This window comes from Phaethon aethereus (assembly GCF_964289735.1).
Source record: "Phaethon aethereus genome assembly, chromosome: 15".
NCBI lineage: Eukaryota > Metazoa > Chordata > Aves > Phaethontiformes > Phaethontidae > Phaethon > Phaethon aethereus.
The window spans coordinates 6,235,979-6,256,523 of record NC_138591.1 but is presented as its reverse complement, the minus strand read 5'-3'; the positions used below and the strand labels follow the sequence as shown (position 1 = coordinate 6,256,523).

General features: G+C 59.9%; 1 protein-coding gene across 1 annotated transcript; it reads right to left on the bottom strand.

Moving 5' to 3' along the window:
* Positions 1 to 671: 671 nt before the first annotated feature.
* Positions 672 to 11,703, bottom strand: LOC309410154 (lysosomal alpha-glucosidase-like; the record flags this gene model as incomplete). The annotated part of the gene is made up of 20 exons (XM_082006494.1): positions 11,138 to 11,703; positions 9,453 to 9,984; positions 9,093 to 9,238; positions 7,936 to 8,101; positions 7,332 to 7,428; positions 6,161 to 6,280; positions 5,782 to 5,900; positions 5,582 to 5,713; positions 4,719 to 4,829; positions 3,786 to 3,899; positions 3,536 to 3,620; positions 3,095 to 3,212; positions 2,599 to 2,732; positions 2,327 to 2,478; positions 2,008 to 2,156; positions 1,778 to 1,919; positions 1,478 to 1,576; positions 1,187 to 1,351; positions 960 to 1,106; positions 672 to 734 (listed from the first exon to the last, which is right to left on the bottom strand). The coding sequence occupies exons 1-20, from the start codon at positions 11,158 to 11,160 to the stop codon at positions 672 to 674; spliced, it is 2,814 nt and encodes a 937-aa protein (XP_081862620.1). The 5' UTR covers positions 11,161 to 11,703.
* Positions 11,704 to 20,545: the final 8,842 nt, after the last annotated feature.

The following is a 20,545-nucleotide window of genomic DNA, read 5'->3' as shown; positions in this document are numbered from 1 at the left end:
TGGAGGGGCTCAGACTGGGGGGCTGTTTGGTGGCACCGGGATTGGGGGGGCCTGGGATCAGAGAGCAGTGTCAAGGAGCTGGGATGGGGGGGAATTAGGGGCAGAAACTGAGGGGGGGTTGGGGGGCTGAGATTAGGGCTGAAATCGGAGGTTTGGGATGTGGGGCTGAGATTAGGGTCTGAAATTTTGAGGGGCTGAGATTAGGGGCTGAAATTGGGGGCCTGGGATTGGGGCTGGAATTGGGGGGGGGGGGGATTGGATTGAGGCTGCAATTGAGCAGCTGAGATTGGGACAATGGAATCAGGAGGACTGAAACCAGGGAATTAAACTGGGGAGCCCCTCAGTGGGCAGCTGGCCCCTACCCCCCACCCCCCATGCTACCACCCCCGTCCCCACATCACGCTCCCAGGACAAGTTCTCCATGTGCCTTTATTGAGTGGGGACCGCGGGTGCCCACACATCGACCCACACCACCCACCCGGGGGCACCCAGCAGCCAAACCTCCACCCCCGCCCCCCGTCCCCAGCCGTGCTGGCGGGGGGCCGCACGGCATCAGGAGACAGTCCCCGCTGCCTCCTCCATGGTGGCATCCTGGCCTCAAGGGCTGGAGCATCAAGCATGTCCCGGACGGGCAGTCTCAGAGAGGTGGGGGTGACCCCGCAGCTCCCCCCTCACAGCCACCGCAGGGAGAAGCCCTGGCTGAGGCTGAGGCCAAGGTCACTCACAGTGAGAACCTGCAGGAGGAAAGGAGACATTTTGGGGTACAGCCTCCGTGGAAGGATGCCGAGCATCCTTTCCGCTGTGCAGCTTGGCTGAGCTCTGCCCTCGCTGAACCCCAACATGGCAGGAGAGCCACCCCAGAGTCCTCATCCACTTCCTCAGCCACCAACCCTGTGACAAGGGCTGGGGTAGGAGGGATGGGGACCCCCAGGACAGGGCACCCCAAGTTGGGGCCATACCTGGTTGTCCAGGTAGGAGAAGGGCTTCTCCTGGCCGTTCAGCAGAACCTTACTGGGTGGCTCCTGCACCCCAAAGATGCTCACTGTGCCAATGGTGACCTCAGTGGCCTCGGTGCTGGCATGGAGGATGGTGGAAGTGAATATGTTCTGCAGGAGGGGACAGCATGAGCTCAAGGTGGCCAGGTGCCATGGGACCCCCCATGCCTGCCCTCCCCACCATGTCCCACCTGCGTGACATTGAACACCAGGTAGGAGTAGCTGCCCCGCTCGAAGGTGTCCAGGCTCTCACCATCATCCCAGAAGAGGTCCCCCCAGGTGGTGGCACTCGAGGACAAGGCCACAATGAGGCGCAGGGGGTTCCTTCGGGTCGCCTCGCTGGTGGTCCCTGGTTTCTGGGGTTCAAAGACACGTGTGCTGTAGGGCTGCGAGCGCCCAGCATGGTGGTCCGGGAGCTGAGGTGCTGGTCGGGACACACATGCTGTGGGCAGCCCATGGGGAGGTGATGGGTGGGTGCTCACCTGGGTGGGCAGGATGGAACCCTCCCGGACATGCAGGTTGAGGTGCTCCAGGGGGGCCGACATCTTCAGCATCTCCCCACTGCTGTTCACTGAGGAGCCCTGGGCAGGTGGCGAGAGACACGGGTGTGAGGGGGTCAGGGGCACAGCACGGGGCTCAGGCTCGGGTCTGTGAAGCAGCCATCCCCCCACCCCTGCCTCTGTTGGGGCTTGCTGGGCTCAGCCACGGCTTCCCACCCACAGCCCCGAGATGGTCAAGCAGGGACCAGCCGACTGCCGGCTGAGCACTGTGGTGCTCCTCACCGTGTAGAAGTCGTACCACACGCCTCGGGGGACATAGCCTGTGACCGAGTCCACCCCGGGCTCCAGCACCGGTGTCACCAACAGGCTTCGGCCCCACAGGAACTGCCTGTCCACCCCCAAGGTGGCCACATCGCGGGGGAACCTGCGGCAGGACAGACGCCATTCGGATCGGCCGCTTCTCCATGATCCAGCCTAAGCACCTCCCCAGCTCCCGTCGGGGATACTCTTACTCAAAGAACAAGGGTCGGGCGACAGTGTCCCCTTGTAGGTGGGCACGGTGGAAAAGGGTGTAGAGGAAGGGCAGGAGGGAGTAGCGGGTCAGCAGCACGTCCCTCATGGCTGTCCTTGCTGCAGGGCTGAACACCGTCGGGTCCTGGGCCTGGGGGAGATGCAGAGGGTCAGCAGCTGCCCCATCCCCAACCCCACCAGGCTTCCCTACTGCCCCTGCCCTCCTGCATCCCGCATCCCACACCCCCCATGCCGCATCCCCCATGCTGCATCCCCCATCCCACCCCTGGGGTGCCTCCCACCAGGCACGCTGCCCTCCACCTTCTCATTCTGGGAGTTGTGGTTGCGAGTGAAGGGGTAGAAGGCACCGAGCTGCATCCAGCGGGTGCACAGCTCCTCCGAGGGGCTGCCGGAGAAGCCACAGATGTCCGCCCCGACCAGCGGGATGCCGAAGAGGCTGAAGCTCAGCAGCCCTGTGGGCAGAGACCGTCAGCAGGGTCCAGGGATTTTTGGAGATGTCTCCGAAAAAGCACAAAATTCGATGGAGCTGAGGGTGCTTGTTGGGGTGTCTGCGTGCAGCCTGTGCCACCCACCTGGGATGGAGTAATACATGTCCTTCCACTGGCTCCGGTTGTCGCCCAGCCAGTGCCCCGAGTACCGGCCCTGGCTGGGGAAGGTGGAGCGGGAGATGACGAAGGGGCGCTTCCCCCGGATCTGGATCAAGGCTCTGGAAAACAATGAGGAGAGATGGGGGCAGGAGGCGAGAGCAGCCTGCCAGGAGTTCACCTTATCCCACGACAGTAGAGGGAGAAGTCCAGCCCCATGGCAGCCCTGCAGCGCTGGAGGGTCGGCATGAGCAGTACGGGGAAAGCTCAGTGCCAGGACCAGCCTCATCCACCCTTCCCCCTTGGAGAGGTGTCGGCTCCCCTCTTCTGCTGGGTTATTCCCAGCCCGGAGGCTGCAAGCAGCCAGAGCATCTCCCCTTTGGGTCAGGCACTCAAATCCTCCTCCTTTTTCTACATAGCCCTGAAGAGCAGGATTTTGTCCCGTCCCATCCCCAGGCCGGCGGGAAGCGGGGTGCTCGGGTACCTCGCCGTAGCTTTGCCTTCCATCAGCCCATAGAGGTTGTGGAGGTTGTAGTGCACCGAGGCTTTCTGCTTGGCCGAGGCACACACCGTCTTTGCAGAGAGGGAATCGCCCAGCACGGCTGCCAGGAGGAAGAGCCCCTGTTGGCACATGGCAAGGGGGGGCCACAGGGGACATGGACCCCCCACGCTTGGTGGCTCTGGGCCAGCCCTCCTGCAGACAGGAGCCAGCCATCACTGGCCAGTGCCGAAAGCACATGCAGACGGTCCCATCCTGCACCCTGACATGGCCCCGACAAGCGTGCAAACTTGGGCATGGACACTGGCACACACACGTTCAGGGTGTAAAACGGAGACGTGACATCTCTGAAAAATGGTTTCCTCCCATAGCACTCAGCTGCCAGCGATCTCAAAGCACAGCCTAGTATTTCATCTCCCTCCTTACCCGGGGTGTAGGGTGGGCTGTCCAGCTCTCCTGGGGGGCAGCCATCTTCAGACCCATCCATGAAATTGGATGGCTCATTCATGTCCTAAGCAGAGAAAATCATGGAGCAATTTCAAGGGCGAAGTTTGGGGGATTAGCAGATAAACCTGGAAAAGCTGCATGTGAGGGACAGACGATCCTGCCAGGACACACACTGGGTGTGAGCCAAACTGCCGGCAGGGAGGGATTCGGGGGGCAAGGACGGGCTTACGATCCAGAGGCCGTCGAAGGGCACATGGGCATGGAAGCGCTGCAGGTTCTCCAGCCACCACTGGTGCGTGTCCGGGTTGGAGAAGTCTGCGAAGGCAGTGAAGCCAGGCCAGACCTGCGTGGAGACCATGAAACCACCAGTTCAGCAGGCAGGAGGCTTGTGGGGGGCAGCCACGAGGAACAGGTTGCCACGGGGCCGTGAACGTGCCGAAGGACCAGGGGGTGAAACGGGTCATAGAACAGAAGATAAACCCAGGCTGACTGCTTTGAGTCTTGGATGCGGCACGCGCAGCATCCCTCCTGCCTCTGTGGTACCCAGCAGCCTCAGGGTGCCGCGGACCCCCCGCAGCGGCGGCTGGTGGAGCGGCTGCTCTGCCTCTGCTTGCACAAGCCCTGACACCACCCAGGCCAGGGCACGTCAGGGAAGAGCTGTGATTTTTCTACACTTTGCCTCACTCCAGGAATTTTGGCCAATTCATTTTTCCCCATGTTTTCAGGCTGATTAAAAGCCCCCTCCTTGTAGACGGCGAAGGAGAGCTGGTGGGAGCAAATGGCCGGGGAAGGCATGGGACAAACTGGGAGGGAACTGAACCACTGCGGAGCAGATCCAGAGGCGCGTGTCCATCGTGGACAACCGCCCCTCACCCCAGAAACGGGAAGGGAGAGAAATCAGATGACCGGCCTTGGGCAGCACTGCCGACTCCGTAAAGCTCATATGACTTCCACGGGCTCCTCTGCCGAGGCAGGGGCTGGCTCCCGGGACTGCTGGAGACACCGGGAGGTGACACGCGAGGCCGAGGGCCAAGCCAGGCTGTGGCGATGGTCCCGGAGAGGTTCCTTGGCCACTTGGCTTTCCCTCCAGCGCAAGGGATGAAATCCCGACCCTGCTATTGCACAACCCCGCGGGGCTGGGATTTCCCCTGCAGCTCCTCACCTGCCCGATGAGCGGCTGCCCTTGGGTGGTGTTGAGGAACAAGCCCCGTCTCAAGCCTTCATCGAAAGGCCAGTAGGAACCGTGAGGGTTGGTGCTGCTGATGCCAGGATCCTGGGGATGGAGCAGAGGGTTAGAGCCTTTCCCAGCAGACCGTGGCCCCTTCCCCCTGCCAGGCTGGTGTGAATCAGAGAGGAGGACAACCCAGCCGGGGTCAGCCAGAGCCCACACGCGGCGGCTGTTTCCCCCAAGGGGAACAGAAACTTGCTTCAACATTTCCAGGCATATTTTCTAAATGCCACTTCTGCAACTCCCCAGGACCCATTAGGGCATTTTGGGGAGGAGGGGGACAAATAGAAGAAATCTTGTGCTTATGCAAGAAACTTTGGGTCAGAGACGGGCTTGGGCTACAACAGGGAGGGAACCCGACCTTTCCCTGCCCAGAACCCCCCAGCCCCACCATCGCCAGCAAGCAGAACCCGCACTCCCTTTCCTCGCGGAGGGAAGAAGGGAGATGATAGCCAGGTCATGGGATCCCAGCACTCGTGGGGATGTGGGGGCACCCAAGCCGAGCACCCACGAGTTAGCCTGACCCGCAGTTCCCCCATCCTTTCACCCACAGGGGACAGGGGCATCCTTGTACTCCCGCAGCAGACAGGAGCACGGCATGAGAACCTGGCCTGTGTCTCTGTGGTCCCTGCATTAGGGGGATTTCCAGTTTACGGCTGCATGCCCAGCACTGGGGACCGACCTCAGATAAAAATCCCTGGGGCTGGGGATGATCAGCTGGGACCATGAGCATCCCTTATGCCTCTGCCTTGCATCCCGGCAGCAAAGACAGCACAGGGGGAGAGCAAGGGGAGTACCAAGATCATAACGTAGCGCTGCCCGTGTTTGTGGAGGTCTTCCACCAGCGAGGGGAGGGAGGCAAACTTCTGGGGATCGAAGGTGAAATCCCGGTACCCGTCCATGTAATCGATGTCATTCCACTGTGCATCCTGTGGGACAGAGGCTCAGCAATGGCTGACAGAGTCCGCACCCCCCCTCCACAGGCCTGGGGGGCTACCTGGGGGATCTGGTAGTTCCTCATAGCTCTCACGGTCTGCCAGGTCTCATTGCTGGATCCGTAGCCCCAGCGGCAGAGGTGGAAACCGAGCGCCCAGAGGGGCGGCATGGCTGGGAAACCTGCAGCGGGAGAGCGGGAGCATGGATGGGGTTTCCTGAGAAGACACAGCATCTCAAAAGGATGGGAGGGGAAGGGGAGAGGGGAAAAGGAGGTGACCGCTGACTCCTGACGTGCTGGGAGGGCTGGGGATGGAATGGCTGGGGACTGCTGACCACTCTCCAACTGGGAGGACTGGGGACGGTGGTGTAGCTGGGTTGAGACAGGGATGGAGTGTAGAGAAGCTGCCCGCAGATGGCCACATTGGGGTGCAGGCACTTACCTATCACCTCATGGTACTGTTGGATGACCATGTTGGGATCAGGTCCCAGAAAGATGTAAAAATCCAGCACCCCCCCGATGGTTCTCCAGGTCAGGCCTGGAGCAGGCTGCAAGGCCACCTCTTCGCAGGGGTGGAGAAGAGAAAAAGGCAGTGAGAATTGGGAACCAACCCCCAGATCCCAACCACCATGTCAGGGACCAGGCAGTGCCACAGGCAATGCTCAGCCTCCGGCAGGGGAATGGAGAAATCCCTGCCTTGCACTCAACAGATGCCAAGCGGGTGTCTGGAGGCTTAAATCATCACGGCCCAGGGAGCTCGCTGATTTATGGGGGGAGAAAGCTTGCTATCTTAAAAATTTGCTTTTTGGGCTCTTCATTCTCACAGCTTCCATTTAAAGACCAAGTGCATGCAGGGCTGTCCTTCACGTCCTCCCCCAAAATCCCCTCCCAAGCAAACCAAGAGCTACTTGTACAAGTGAGCATGGGGGAGCAAGAGCTTTCCTGGGAAGGGCTTTTCACACAAATGAGCCCTCAAACCTCAGCTCGGGCGGTTGCATCTCCCCAGCGCTCTCCTGTGCGCGGCTCCTCGGGAGCGTTGCTGCAATAAAGCCGAGCGCAGCTGGGCATACAAGAGCCCCGGCATGCAGAGCATCATCCCAGCTGGCTGCAAGCGGCGGCTGCTGGGAGGGATGGGTGGTTGCTGGTGCCATCCCCGACACGGCAGGAGCCCATGGGAGCTGCTGTGTTATCAGCTGGCACACACGGGCAGATCCCACGGCCACAGCTGGCAAAGCACAGCTGGGAAGAGCGTGGGCAGCAGACGGCATCCCTGTCTGCGCCCCAGCCACGCCATGCCGCCAGGCCTGGGGGCAAGGCCGTTTCAGGTGGAGGGGGAACAGGCATGGACCCTCATGCAAGGGACTTGCTTTTCCAACAGCAACTCAGCAGCTGGGCATGTGGTTAAACTCCTCGGCAGTTGCTAAAGAGCCTCGCTGTAGCCAGGAAACAGATGGCTACACTCAATAACGGAGCCATCAAACCACATCTTTCCCTTTTACGGCTTCCTCTCGCCCCAAGTTCCCAAACCGGCCGCTCTGGCAGCTCCCATCTGTCCCCATCTGCCAGGTCCTCCTCCAGCATCAAGCTGGCCCGGGGTCCCCCCAGACACCTACCCATCGCGTTGCTGTTGAGGAGGAAAACCCCATGAGCGTCTCCACCCTCCTCCATCAGCAGGTAGAAGGGGTGAGCGCCGTAGAGGTTGAACGATTCCTGCAAAGAGGAGGTGCCGGGTGAGAGAGCAGCTCCCGGGCAAAGCAGAAGAGCCCTGCACCACTAGGGATGAATAAATGGCCTCAAACTGCATGCGCTGCCACCACCTAACCCTAATCTGTCACCCCCTGGGGAGAACAAGGCAAGGGATGAGGATGGTTTCGGATCTGGCGCTGAAGGCTGTGTGAAGCTGCTTATTCCTTGCAGCTCAGGGGCTGCTACCGAGCTGGCTGGGTGAGGGGGCAACCTCCTGCCTTGCCACAACCTGTTGCATGAGCAGCAGGGTGGAGCGGAAAACACTCAGGGCCCTCGGAGTGCCAAGAGCATTTTGCAATTGCTCTGAAATCCTCCCGGCATGTATTTGCCCTTCAGCCTCGACCACCTCCTGCCTCTCCCATTGCTGCTGTCCACTCCTCTGCCATGTTTTGCCAGGGCTTGTCCAATGCACTGGAGAGCTGTACCCTCACCCTCACCCCCTGCACCCCCACGGGAGGGGGGAGATGGTACCGTGGGAGAGACGTCGCGTGCCCACAGCGTGAGGGTGCTCCAGTCCAGGCTGTGCAGGAGGGTGCCGCGGTGCTCCCCCAGCCCGTAGAGGAACCTGGACGGGAGTGATGTGGATATCTGGAGAAACTGGTCAGCGAAGATCAAGGGGGCCACGGTGGTGTTGAGCCTGCCAGGTTGACACCGAGGGAAAGAGAGGGTCAAGAGGGGATCCTGGGATCCATGGGATCATTTGCCTGTCAACAATCAACCCCTTGCCCCTCGAAGCATCCCAAGGGCTAGTACAGCAGCGTATGTCCCACTCCGCATCCAGCCCTGATGCCTTGGCCCAGGCAGCAAATTTGGAACTGGCTGGATGTGAGGCACAGACCGATCCTGAACCAGCCTGACCCAGCGTGGCGCAGCCTTGACTTTGACAACAGAAATTTCCACCCAGGTTATTATTAACCACCAAGGCAGTGCGGTGGTGGGGTTTCTCAGCCTGTCGTCACTGATAAGCAGCTCCCAAGTAAAGGATGAACTACAGGCACCAGCAAACGGGAAGGAGAAGGAAAGGATGGGATCCCAAAACACCCTGGCCTTACATCAACCGGCTGCTGGTGCTCACCAACAGCTTAGTGTGGGCAAAGTCTTGGAGGTCATGGGAGCAGTGCAGCAAAGCCACCTGCAGTCCTTATCCTAAAAGAGCCTGGAGCTGTGGGTGTCCCTATAGCCTGGACAGCCAGGGAAACCCAAAAGCAGGGCCAAACAGGCAAAGCCACAACCCTTCAGTAGCCCTTTCCCCAAGCCACCATGTCCCTTATTGGCGACGTGCTGAGGACCTGTGCCCTGGAGCTGTGCCTTACTCGACAATTTGGCTGCTGTAGGGCCCTGGTGAGGAATTAGGGCATTGGGAGGTTTTTGGAGAGGTGTTGATCCCACCCACCCCTGCCACAGCTACAGCAAGCACGTGGCTAGCCTGCGGGGCCAGGAATCCACATGCTGCTGCATCCCCACGTGAGCACCGCTGGAAGGAGGAAGGTGAAGAGTAATTATTGCCTGGAGATCCTGCAGTGTGGTTTTCCCTATGGAAAAACCTCTGGAGAGCATGCTGGAGCCTGCCTAGGGTGAGATGAGCTTCCCTCCACCCTCCATGGGATGTGGAGGAGGTGGGTTCTTACAGCACTGTCCCCGTCGCCCTGCGCCGCAGCAGGACCCCAAAGGGCTCCCAGGAGAAGTCTAGGCTGTAGATGGGGTTTTCCGCTTTCTTCATCGACCTGGGAACCTCGAGGGGAACCTCGTACCGTGAGTTGGCTGCATCTGTTATCTGCAAAAGGGAGAAAATGTGCTTTAAAGACCAGCAAAGCAGGAGCGCAAAGGGTTGGAGATGCTCATTGAGGCCACATACAGCCATGCCTCGAGCTGCTTTGCTTCCAGCTCTGGTCTGAGCAGGGGACGGTCACCTATAGAGGTGGGACGGAGGGTGCAGAGGTACAGGAGCAATGTCATGAGCTCTGAAGGGCAGCCAGCAGGGAGCTCACCTTGATGTGCAGCCGTGTGTCCGTCTCAAACTCCACGTCCAGCTGCAGCATCTCAATGTCCCAGGGGTAATAGGCCTTCTCCCTCCGCACCAGCAGCCCCACCATACCCAGCGCTGTCTGGTTGAGGCTCTCCAATGAGTAGCTGGGGAAGTCAGGGGGGTAAAAGCACCAGGGCACCCCCCGCTTGCCCCCCGCCAGCAGGGGAGTCTCAATGAAGCAGCACCCCCGGCTTTCACAGAGCTCCTGGGTCACCACCACGCGCCGCTCTGGGTAGCAGTCAAAGCGGTGGCTTTCGGGTACCAGAAGACATTTGGGGGGCAGCACTGGTCTGGGCCAGCCCCCCGATACTTGCCGCAGCACCCACACAGTGATGGTGCTCAGCAACACAGCGGCCACCAGCAGCCCGCTGCCCACCCACCACGGGGCCAGCTTCCCATGGCCAGCAGGCGTTGGGGTGGCCCCTTCCTCCTCCACCCGGCATGTCGCTGGCACTGCCGTCGTCAGCTTCTGGTACGACTTCATTGTCCTGGTGCTGGAACAAGGGGGAGATGGAGGCATGTGTGAATGAGTTGGAGGGGAAGAGCTCACTTGAGCCTTCAGGATGGCTTCCCACTCCCGACATCCGTGGTTCAGGCAGAGCCTGCCCACCTCTGCCTGCCTTGGCACCCTGCACTGTGATGTGTGTGCCCTTGGCTAAGATGCAGGCGGCAAACTCGGTAAAGGATGGCTTTGCCAGGCTGGAGTGCGGCAAGACACTGCCACAAACCCTCCAGCAGCCCCAAGGGACAAAGCGCCATCCGCCTGAACACCACTTGCTCTCGGGGGGTGGCAGAGCAGCCCCTCAAGTTGTTTTTCCCAGGCCTGAATATATGGGCTGCAGCGTTTCTGGAAGCTGCAAGGAAAACCAAGCTCCCTTTGCCCGTCGGAGCAGAGCCGTGGTGCTGGGAGCTGCGGCTCCAAGCTGCAGATCATCCCCTGGTCCGAGCATCCTCTGCCGGTGCCCAAAGCCCTGAGTCAGAGGTTTTAGCCCTGGGGAGGGCTGGGCGAGGGATGGCAGGGAATATGCCTCCGGTTTTCTCCTCCCACTGATAAAATCTAATTTTAGCAACCTCTCAGGCAAACATCTCCCAGACTGTAAGTGAAGAAGAACCCCCATGCTCAGGAGATCCCAGCACTTTAAATAAGAGACACAACTTTCTTCTCACCACCTCCTGCCCAAGCCATAGGCACTCAGACCCCCTCGCCCCTGCCCTGCAATCTGCAAAAGCTCAGCAAAACGGCTCTCCCCCAAAAGCAGATTTTATTCCCCGTCAGCCCTCCCCTGGCTCCCACACCAAAACGGCTCAACCTGCCGGGGCCTCGCTCTAAAGCTACGCTGAGCGGCAGCGCCTGCCCCACGCCGCGCCTCAGCCTTATGCAATCGCCAGTCCCTTCCCCACGCGTGGGTGGCACTGGGGGCAGCAGCACCCACCCACCGCGGCCGGCAAGCACCGTCGCACGCGGCATGCGCACCCCGGGGACCTCGACATGCCACCAGCCCGTGCACCCCCGCTCATGCCAGGCCGCCCCGCGATGCCACCCTGCAGCCCTGGCGCCGGGGGGTCCCAGCCTGGCCCGGGGAGGCATCGCACCCCGGATCCTGCCCGGGCTGCCCGGGCCCCGCTCCGGCCGTGCCAGGCGCGTACATACACCGGTCTCCTCTTGACATTGTGGGGACGGGCAGGCGGGCGGGCGGGCAGCAGGCAGCAGGCAGGCAGGGCGACCAGCCGCTGCAGCTCTGCCTGCTCCGCCGTAAAAATCCTACAAGACGCCCGGCTCCTACCACTCCTTTCTAGTAGCAGCGCACCCATATAGGCTTCTCCGGCGACTTGTCAGCGAGAGAGCTCCTCTGGTTTGTGCGCTTTGGTTTTTTAATTTTTTTTTTTAAATATATATCTACACTCAATACTGTTCGAAAGCCCCGAGGTGGAGAATATGGCAGATTAGCGATTTTTTCAATTATTCCCCAGTTTGGATGCACGCAGGATCTCAAAACCCAGAGTATTAATGCCTCTACCTGCCCTCTAGGGTGAGAGCACTTTACCCAAAGCAGTGTGAAAGAGGTGCCTGTGCCTGTGCTGAATCCTGCACCGTGGCTTCAGGGAGTCATGATGCCAGATGTGGTTTGAGCACAGAGCAGGTGGGCTAGATCCAAAAACCCCCACACTTCCCAAAACAAAGCCCTTTTTCCATCCAGATTTTCACCAGAGGTCCTTTCTCCAATGCACTCCTGTTCTTCTGGTCAACAAGTGTGTATAATTGCACGCTCCCTGCCCAGGCTTTCCCACTCTTGGGGGACTGGAGAGCTGCTCGTCATTTGCCACTGCAGTCTAAAGGTCAGCAGCAAAGGACAACAGACCTTTGGAGCAGAGTTGCTTTCCCCAGGGAAGGAAAACAAAAAGTAAGAGTGGTTGTGAACCAGATAATTCACCCAGAAACAGAATTTCAGGTGACATGGTGCCCCTCGCCATGCCATATATGACCTATCAAACCCAGGTTGCTGCAAAGACAGGGGAAAATATCTCAACTCTGGTGAGCCCCACAGAGAGTGGGACCCCCACCCAGGATACAGCCAGCCCATCCCTCCTGCGTTCGGGGACCACCATGTCATGGATGTCTGCCTTGGATGATGCAGGACGGCTCCAGCCACTCCTGGTTATTACCAGAGAGGGCACAGGGGCAGGTGGCCATATGGGGGACATCAGTGGCCCCAAGAATCCCACTACCAGCATCCCTCTCCTTGCTTGTCTTGGCTCTCTGAGCCACCAGAACCCTGCCCAGGACATAAAGGAGATCTGGAGACAAACCTCAGAGGCATTAGTGAGGACCACAGGGATCTCTGAAATCTGCCTTCCAAGCCTGAGCTCACCCCGTCCCAGCACCCGGGACAGGTTTTGAACCAGAGTCTGCAAACCTGGGAGAGGTGAAGGTCAATGCTGTTGCAGTCACAGCGGGTGGCAGCTTGATGCCATTGCCTGGGAGCTTTAACCAACCTCATTATCTATGTTCCAGTAAAAAATAGGGGTTTCTTAATAGATGCTTCTGCCTGAACCCTGCTTCAGCCAGGGCTCGGCCCAGCTGCACGGACCCGTGGGGCTGTGCCAGACGTGGGGCTCCCCATGTTTTGCCGCTTGTGTTGTGCAAAGGGAGCAGTGAAAGATGGGATCTTACTCAGAGCCTCAACTACGGCCGTTGGATCTGCTCCAATGAGGATATTTGGCCCCAAGGCTGGAAAGCACAAACTGTGCAGGGCCGACACAGACTTTCTGGTATCATTATGACACAAAAAAACCAAAGGGAGCCCGGTTTCGATGGAGGCAGTTGGGTTTGGTCAGCCACCTGTGTTATTACATTTTTTGGATGCATTTTCGTCATTGCTGGATGCTCCCAGGGTCCGAAACGTCGCTCATGCCATTGAGGTCAGGGTGTTGTGTTAGCAGCTCTGGCAATTTCACAAGCGAAGAGGAAGGATTGGGTGTGGGATTTGGCCCTGGGGCAGGATTTGGCCCTGCAGCAGTGCTGGGGTCTCTGGGACCCAGTGGTGCGGGGGTGCCGGATGGTCCGGTGCCCGGTGGAGGAGGGCAAGTCCTGCCAGTGGCCACCCCACGGAGCCCGGGGACCAACATAGCCTCCAACCACCCCCGAGAGCCTCACGGTGTCCGGGACACGGTCCCCCACCGCCGCCTGTCCCGGCCCACTGTAAACCCACCCACCCACCCGTGGGTGCTGCAAAACCCCACGGGCACGCCGCGCCCCCCTCCATCGGGGCTGCTCTGGGTAAGCGGGAGCTTTCGGAGAGGGGCCCGTGGGGCGAGCCCGGCGGTGGGGAGCGGGCGCCGGGCCGCGGTGCTCGGCGCTGCACGCCGCGGGGAACGGGGGTGGGCGGCTACGTGACGGCAGAGGCGACGCCCCGCCCCCTGTCCCGCGCCCTTCCCCATGAATGAACCGCGCGGGCGTGGCCGAGGGCAGTGACGCGTTGCCGTCGGGGCGGGGCCGGGCGGGGTGACGCGCGGCGTGACGCGCCATGCCGGAAGCGGCGGGGGCGCTGGTTGGTCGGCGGCGCGGCGGGGGGGAGGGGGCCGCCCCGCGCTTGTTGTTGTCCGCGGGACTCGCTGGCAGGGAGGGAGGGAGCCGCGCAGCACCCCCGCCGCCGCCGCCGCCCCCCCCCCCCCGCCGCCGCCGCCGTCGCCGCCGCCCCCCGCCGCCGCCCCCGCCCCGGGCGCGCGCGCGCGCGCTCCCGCCGGCACGCAGGTGAGGAGCCGCCTGGGCGCGGTGGGGCGGGGGGGTGCTGGGGCTGGGAGGAGGGGGGGCGGCCGCACGCTGCCGCCGACTGGGGGCGGGGGCCGGGGCCACACACGGCTCGGTCCGGTCTGGTCCGGCTCGGTCCGGTTGGGCGCGGGCGGGCGGGGCGGCTGAGGTAAAAGTGCTGAGTCACCACCGCGCCGGGCACGTGGTGCCGCCGCCCCTCGCAGCGGGCCGGGCCGGCCCGGGCGGCGCGCACGTGGGCCCCGGCGGGGCGGCGGCGGCGGGACGCGGGGCCTGGGCAGCCCTCGGCGGCGGCGGGACGCGGGGGGAGGGGGCTTTCCGCCCGGTGTGGGTTCTGTCCCCGGGGGTGAGCGCGCAGCCCGCCTTCTGCCTCTGCGTGGCTCTGGCAAGGCACGGGAGGAAACCTGCTGTGACGCTGCGCCGTCCGAAAATAGCTGGCGGTGTAGTACGGAGGGAGCCGGGCCTCGGCGGTGAACCGCGCTCCGCCCCGTTATCGGGCGGGAGCAGCCGCCGGTGGGGAGCTCGGCGTCGGACGAGCCGGGGGGTAGGGGGGTTATCTCCCCCGAGCACGGCCGCTTTTGGGGCTGAGAGCGGGGAGAGGAGCGCGGCGCGTTCGGGCTGGCCGCGGCGCGGGCGGGGGGGAAGCCCTGAGAATGGGGGGTCGCTGCGTGAGTGTCTGGTGGGCGCGGGGCGGTTTGGGGGTTAGTTAGAAACGGGGGGGCAGGGGGGGGACGTCTGACGAGCTCCCGTTGAAGAGGCAGTGGCATGATTTGGGGAGACATCCAGGAGGTGAATGAGTGGAACCGAGATGTCCAAACTCTCACAGCGTGTCAGGGGCTATTTTAGAAGGATCCTCTTCCTCCTCCTCTTCCTCAGGCTGAGCGCCCGCTCCCCTCCCTCGTGTGCTGCTCCGTGGAGGATCTATTTTACAGATTCTGCCAAAAGCAGGCCATGAGGTCTCAAATTAGGAACGAGCCCCCTTTGGGCAAAGTTGTTACAGAAAAGGGAAAGGCTTCCATTTTCACTTTCACCTGGCCGCCCCCTCCTTTGCCAGCATAGTCCTAGAGCAGAGCTGGGACTGCGGAGGCGGGGGGAGCTGGTAGGAGCAAAGTGTTCCCCCGGAAAGCTGCACGCCTTTTTCTTGCGCTTTCAGTCTCTATAAGCCCTGTCTGTCGAGAAGCACAGCCCTACGCCCTAGCCCGGCACGTTGCACCGTGGTACTGTCAGGCTTTTAGCAGCACATGAATTTACCTTGTGATTTTTCTCACTGATGACACAGGCGCGCGTTCCTCCGCTTTTCCCTCGCTCCTTCCGTGTGTACGCGGTGCTGCCTGCGGAGAAGCCTTCCTTGTGCAGTCACTTCCTAGAGGTGATGGACGCCGTGGTTGCCCAATGGCAGCACGTAGGGCTGCGCGGCACCAGAGTTAACTCTGCTCGTACCCGGCGGAGGCGCCGGACGGCGGTCCGACAGAAAACGGGGTGATCGCCGCCAAGATTGGGGCATGTGGTGACTCTCACCATCGGGACACCCCGCCTGCTTCTGCGGGCTCTGAGCTCATCAGGGCTCTGCACCCGAGCTGTGTTACGTGTTCCTGGCCATATTACGCCATGCTTGTACTCTGCTTTGCAAGGGTTTCTGTACCAGAGGCAGAAATTGGTTAGCTTTTTTCTTTGCTTGCCTGTCAAGGACAGCGTGCTTTGTCATGTTTTATCTCGTTTCTGCGCCGTCGCCCGTCTCGGCAATCTGTTGCGGCAAAGGAGTTCAGTACTGCTGTGTGCCTCCTGAAAGGGAAAAATACAGATCAGCTTGATACGCTCTTATTTCCATCAACATTGGAAGATGATTAATGGCGTGGAATGTGCTGCAGAACTTGGTATTGAAAATCTCTAGCTGCGTGAGATGTTTGGGAAGCAAAGAAAGGACAGCTGGGAGCACTGGCCCCCGCGGCAGTCGGGGTTTGTGGGATAAGCTTGCTCACTGATCATTTCTGTAAACATCCAGCTGCGAAATACTTGAGCGGTGCTAGCACTTTCAATTATCAGGAAGTTTCAGGCTCAGCACCCTGTAGAGATGAACAGGCAGTTCCCACTTCTGTCTGAGCTATTGTTTCAGGCTATCTTCAAACTTGGGCAGAGAGTCTTCCAAGCGTGAAGCCAGCACTCAGGGATGCGGTGCTCTGTGACCATCAACACAAGAACTGGGGGGGGGTAGTAAGTCAATAATGAGAGTGATTACCCCACTGCTAAGCTCCTGAGCGGAGGGACAGGTTGCGTGGCAAATCCCACTGCTTTGCAATATTGCAGGACCCTGAATAGCGATGCCGTTATGTTCCGTTATTAGCAGTCGGTGAAGGCTCAGTGGCTGGCACATGGGGTCAGGAATCCCAGTCCCAGCTCTGCCCCAGGATCTGTCTGTGCATTCGAGCAAGTTATTTGTTGCTTGGCGGCTTGGCTTGGCTGTCCGGGGGAGATGCATCTCCGGGCTAGTGATGCTGAGGCATAATTCTGGTGTAGCTCTGTCACTGCATTTTATAGGCGCGTGATGGGAAAAGTGCTGTATGCTTATCAGTACCGGGGCTGTCTGCCGCATACCTTTCCCCTTCAGCCATCTCCTCTCTGAAGTTTCTGAGGTGACACACAAGTGTACCCTCCTGGTACTCCGTATCCTCTGCTCCCTAACCACAGGCTCCCTGCAGCATCTGACTAGGTTGTTTACCAAACCGCTGAAGCCCGTCTGATCCGTGTCCAGGCTTCCCCAGAGAGCGCCTCAGAGAGCCGTGTCCTGGCAGCTCTCAAATGCGCTCTGAAGGTTCCTGAATCTCCTTTTTGCTGCTGGATGCTGGTTCCGATCCATAAGGGAAATGGAAAGCTGGCCAGCTGGGTGAGGGCTGCGTGGAGCTCCTCTAGAACAGTAAACAGTGACTCACCCCCTCCTTGTGTCTTCTCTCTCTTCATGTCAAATATATTGCCTCACATATGCTTCTACTCTCTGATTCACACCACGAGCCCGTCCCTCCACGCTCTTATTACGAATGAGTGACAAGCATCAGTCTGCCTTACAGGGTGTGTGAAGGTTGTCAGAGCAGGAGAATGGCTTTTTGAATGATGGGGAGAGGGATGGTGCTCTGCCTACCATGCTTCAATGTGCTAGAAATCTGTGTCGTGCCTCCGAGCGGCAGAGGCACGGTGATGAAGAATTAAGCATCTGTAGCTCCCTTCACCTGTCAGCTCTGATGTTATCTGTGGTAGGCAGATCCGTTTGGCTAGCACTCTGGAGCTGGGAATAACTTGCGGATAAAGGAGAAATTTGGGTAACTTTACTAAAACGGCTGCCCGGGAATGAAATGGCCATGTTTGGGAATGAGTAGGGTATTCCCTGCATGACAGTCAGTGCTGAATTGAGGCTCGGCGGACATCCCCATTGCTGCTTGAACCTCACGCTGTTTTTCAGCCCTCTGGAAGTCGTCGCTGGCCTGGCTGAAGGTGAGGGTTGCACGTTTTCACTTTGCTGTATGTCTGAGGATGAAAGCTAAACACCAGCAGGGCTGTCTGCCAGGCGCTGATGTTCTGGCCAGGGTTGTCTGTCAGCGTAGAAAGAGTTTTAAAATCAGAGTTCATCCGCAGTTGTTGGGTGTCGGCAGTGACTTTATAGTAATTCCTTAATGCGTAACGTGCTTTGAAAGCCCTGTAGCGTGGAAAGTCTGAAATCTCATTCTGGCATGTTTTCTTTCTTAATTGCAAGTCTTGTGTGGAAAGCTCTGTCCTACCTCTGCCTGCGTCAGGCTTTCTGCCATCTTCCCCTCTCAAAGCAAAGGAGCTGGGGATCTCTGGACCATCGAAGCTGAGACCATCAGGCTTGGGATGTCAGCCGGAGACCTCCAGGTTTTTAGAAGGATGCTGCAAGAGGCATAGGAGTCGTCTGAGAGAGGGATAGGGCGTTGGCAAGGCTGTCAATGGGTAACTTTATTGCAGGATTACAAGGGCTCTTTATGTAACCCACAGTCAAAACACTCACTTTAAATACAAGCATGGAGCTGCGCTGGAAAAGCCTTTGCTCCTTACAGTTGGTGTATTACTACTTGCCGCTTTATTTATGTAGCGTGCAAAGTGTGTCGTACAGCTTACAGATGTAATGCAGTCCTTGTTCCAAAAAGCTGAGCTCCTAATTTTAGATGTGATGCAGCAAATGCAATTAAGGAAAGAAGGGCAGGAATAGGGTAAAGACTAAAAGGGTTCTAGTAATCAAATCGCAGGCAGGGTCCCAGAAGACCCCAGTGCAGCATGCTTGGGGGACGCTGCTGGACAGGACGTGTTTGCAGGACGGTTTACGAGTTTGTCACGGGGTTTTGCCTTCTGAGTGTGGGAGATGCCATGCCGATTGTAGTTGCTTGTTGCTGGTAGCCGAGTAGTCCTGAATAGTCCTGATGGGAAGGATTTTGTAGGTGGGGAGATGCAGATGGAGCCCGAGGCCCTGGAGGACGGTTGGTGAGGGTTGTGGGTGTTGTCGTATTGGTTTCGAGCGGAGCCCGGACCACACCTGTGGGTTCACGTTGTGCAGAGATAAGACTTTCCCTGGCACTCGTATCTGAGTGCGAGACTTGAGCTTGTCTGAGTGTTTCTACTTGCGCTGCTGAATCCTGCCCTTGGGGTCGGCGCAGACCCCCGTCTCCCACTCTCCTTTGACGAGGTCACGGCTCCCGGCGGTGCCCTGAGCCTCCTCGCTCATCCCTCACCAGCCGCGGCTCTGGCGTGTCGGCCCCGGTGCAGCAGGACGGCTCCCAGCGCATCTCGGGGGGGATGCCGGCCCATCCAGGGCGCTTCGGCGCGCGAGCGGGGACGGGCGCGCGGCATGGGACCCCATACCGAGCGTGATGGCGACTGTGCCGAGGAGCGTGCAGGCTGAAGAGATGTTGCTTTGGTGACACAGAGCAACAGGTGACCAGAAGGGGTTTCGTCACGTGGAGCCAGAGCATTGCTCGGGATGGCAGGCGACCCCGGAGGCGACCTCATCCCTCGGCTCTTGTTTTCCACGATATTTTACATTTCTTTCCATCTCTGCGCAGCCAAGCGGCCCTCTTCAGTTTTTCCGTCGGCTGGCGTAGACAGCGCTTTGAAGACGCGCTGGGTGAGGATCAAAAGGGTTTTTGTGTAATCGGAGGGTGTGACGGGTCTGTCGTCGGCCTCCCCCTCCTTTTTGACTTTCCTTTTCCGGTTTTAGCAGCGCAGAGTGCCGCCAGCGGGACGGCAGCGTGCCCCTTTCCTTGTAGGGATGGGGGCGGCGAGGGAGGTGGGGGGGGATGCCGAGGGAAGGAAGAGTTTCTGATGCTGTGGGAATGTGAGCTCTCAAAACTCTGTAAACAGCTGGTGACTCACTGCATAACTATGGCACCAACTGCCTGCGCGGCCCGCGGCGCGCTGCGTCTGCAGGGAGGGGGTGCCGGCCGTTTCCTTTACGCACTGGCAGCGCCTCTGCTCTCCTGAACTCGCCGGGACCGTTTGGCTGAGACGAAGAGCTTTTTCCTTCCTCCTCTGCGCTAGCGCCCACGTCTGCGCCTCCGGCCTGGAGGTAGGGGTGGGCGGCCAACGCCCGACGCGGAGGGGAAGTGATGGACGGCGGAAGGGCCGCGCTGGGGTCTGAAGAAGGTGGCCGTGCTCATGGGGGATCCTGCCCGCCCGCCTGCCTGCGGTTAGCCCTCGTGCAAAACACGCGGTCTGGCGGCAGCCGGAGGTCAGGCGTATCCCCGTCCCTCAGAGGCAGCTGCTGGGCACTGGGACTTGCTCCCCTCCCCGTGCCCAGCCTGCTCCTGCGGCCCCGGTGAGGCAGGGGCTGCTGGAGGTGTGCCCAGGGTGGGGTTCGGTGCCGGAGGAGAGAGGGAAGGACTCGGTGATGCTCTAGAAAACGCAGCGCACACCAGTTGCTGTAAGTGATCCATTCATCACAGCGCATCTCGGCTGTCCTTGTCCCTCCTCCAGACATGGAGAGCTGTGCTGTCTCCAGCTTAAAAATAGAGGAGGCGCCTAAATACGCTCCCTAATATTGAGGATAGTGCCTCGCAGTTTTTTGCTTACGGGATTATTTGTACCCAGCCCTCGGTCTTCATCTTGATTTTTACGTAAGTTGTGTGATGATGAGGTGTCTCGATGGATAAAATTCAAGTGACAGCAGCGGAGGCTGAGCCAGCACCTTCACCCCCACGGCTCCCGCCGGTCCCCACACCCCACCTTTGCTCCCCCCGAAATCCCACCGGCCCCCGTTTGCAGATATGAATGAGTTTGTTTACTCTCCGACGACCTCGTGATGTCTTTGCACAGACATGACCTGAAGTCATTATTGCTTTTGGGCTTCTCTGTTTCCATGGCGACTGTATCCGGGTTGGCTACTTTCCCAAGGTCACCATGGCAACTATCAGAAGGGAATCATGCTTGGGATGCTTTGGCTGGATTTTTCATGAATGATTAGGATGTGTGACACGATGCAGACGTGGAAATGGGGAGGGTTTGGGCTGGGCTGGAGACGGGGGGGAAGAGAGAGAGGACTCCCGCCAGACAGGCTGTGAGCTCTGCGGTGCCGCTGGGGGTGCGACCCTCGAAGCCGCCCGCCGCCGCGCGTCGGTGGGGACCGGCGCCTCGCGCCCTCCCCGCTGGGGGAGCCATAGGCAGAGGCTGTGATGGTGGCGCGGCTGCGGTTGCCCCTCTCACGGTAGGTACCCGATGGACCGCCGTGCTGCCATCACCCTGGGGTGGAGGTTTTGGGTGGAGGCGCGAGGCGCTGATCAAAGGGGTGTAGT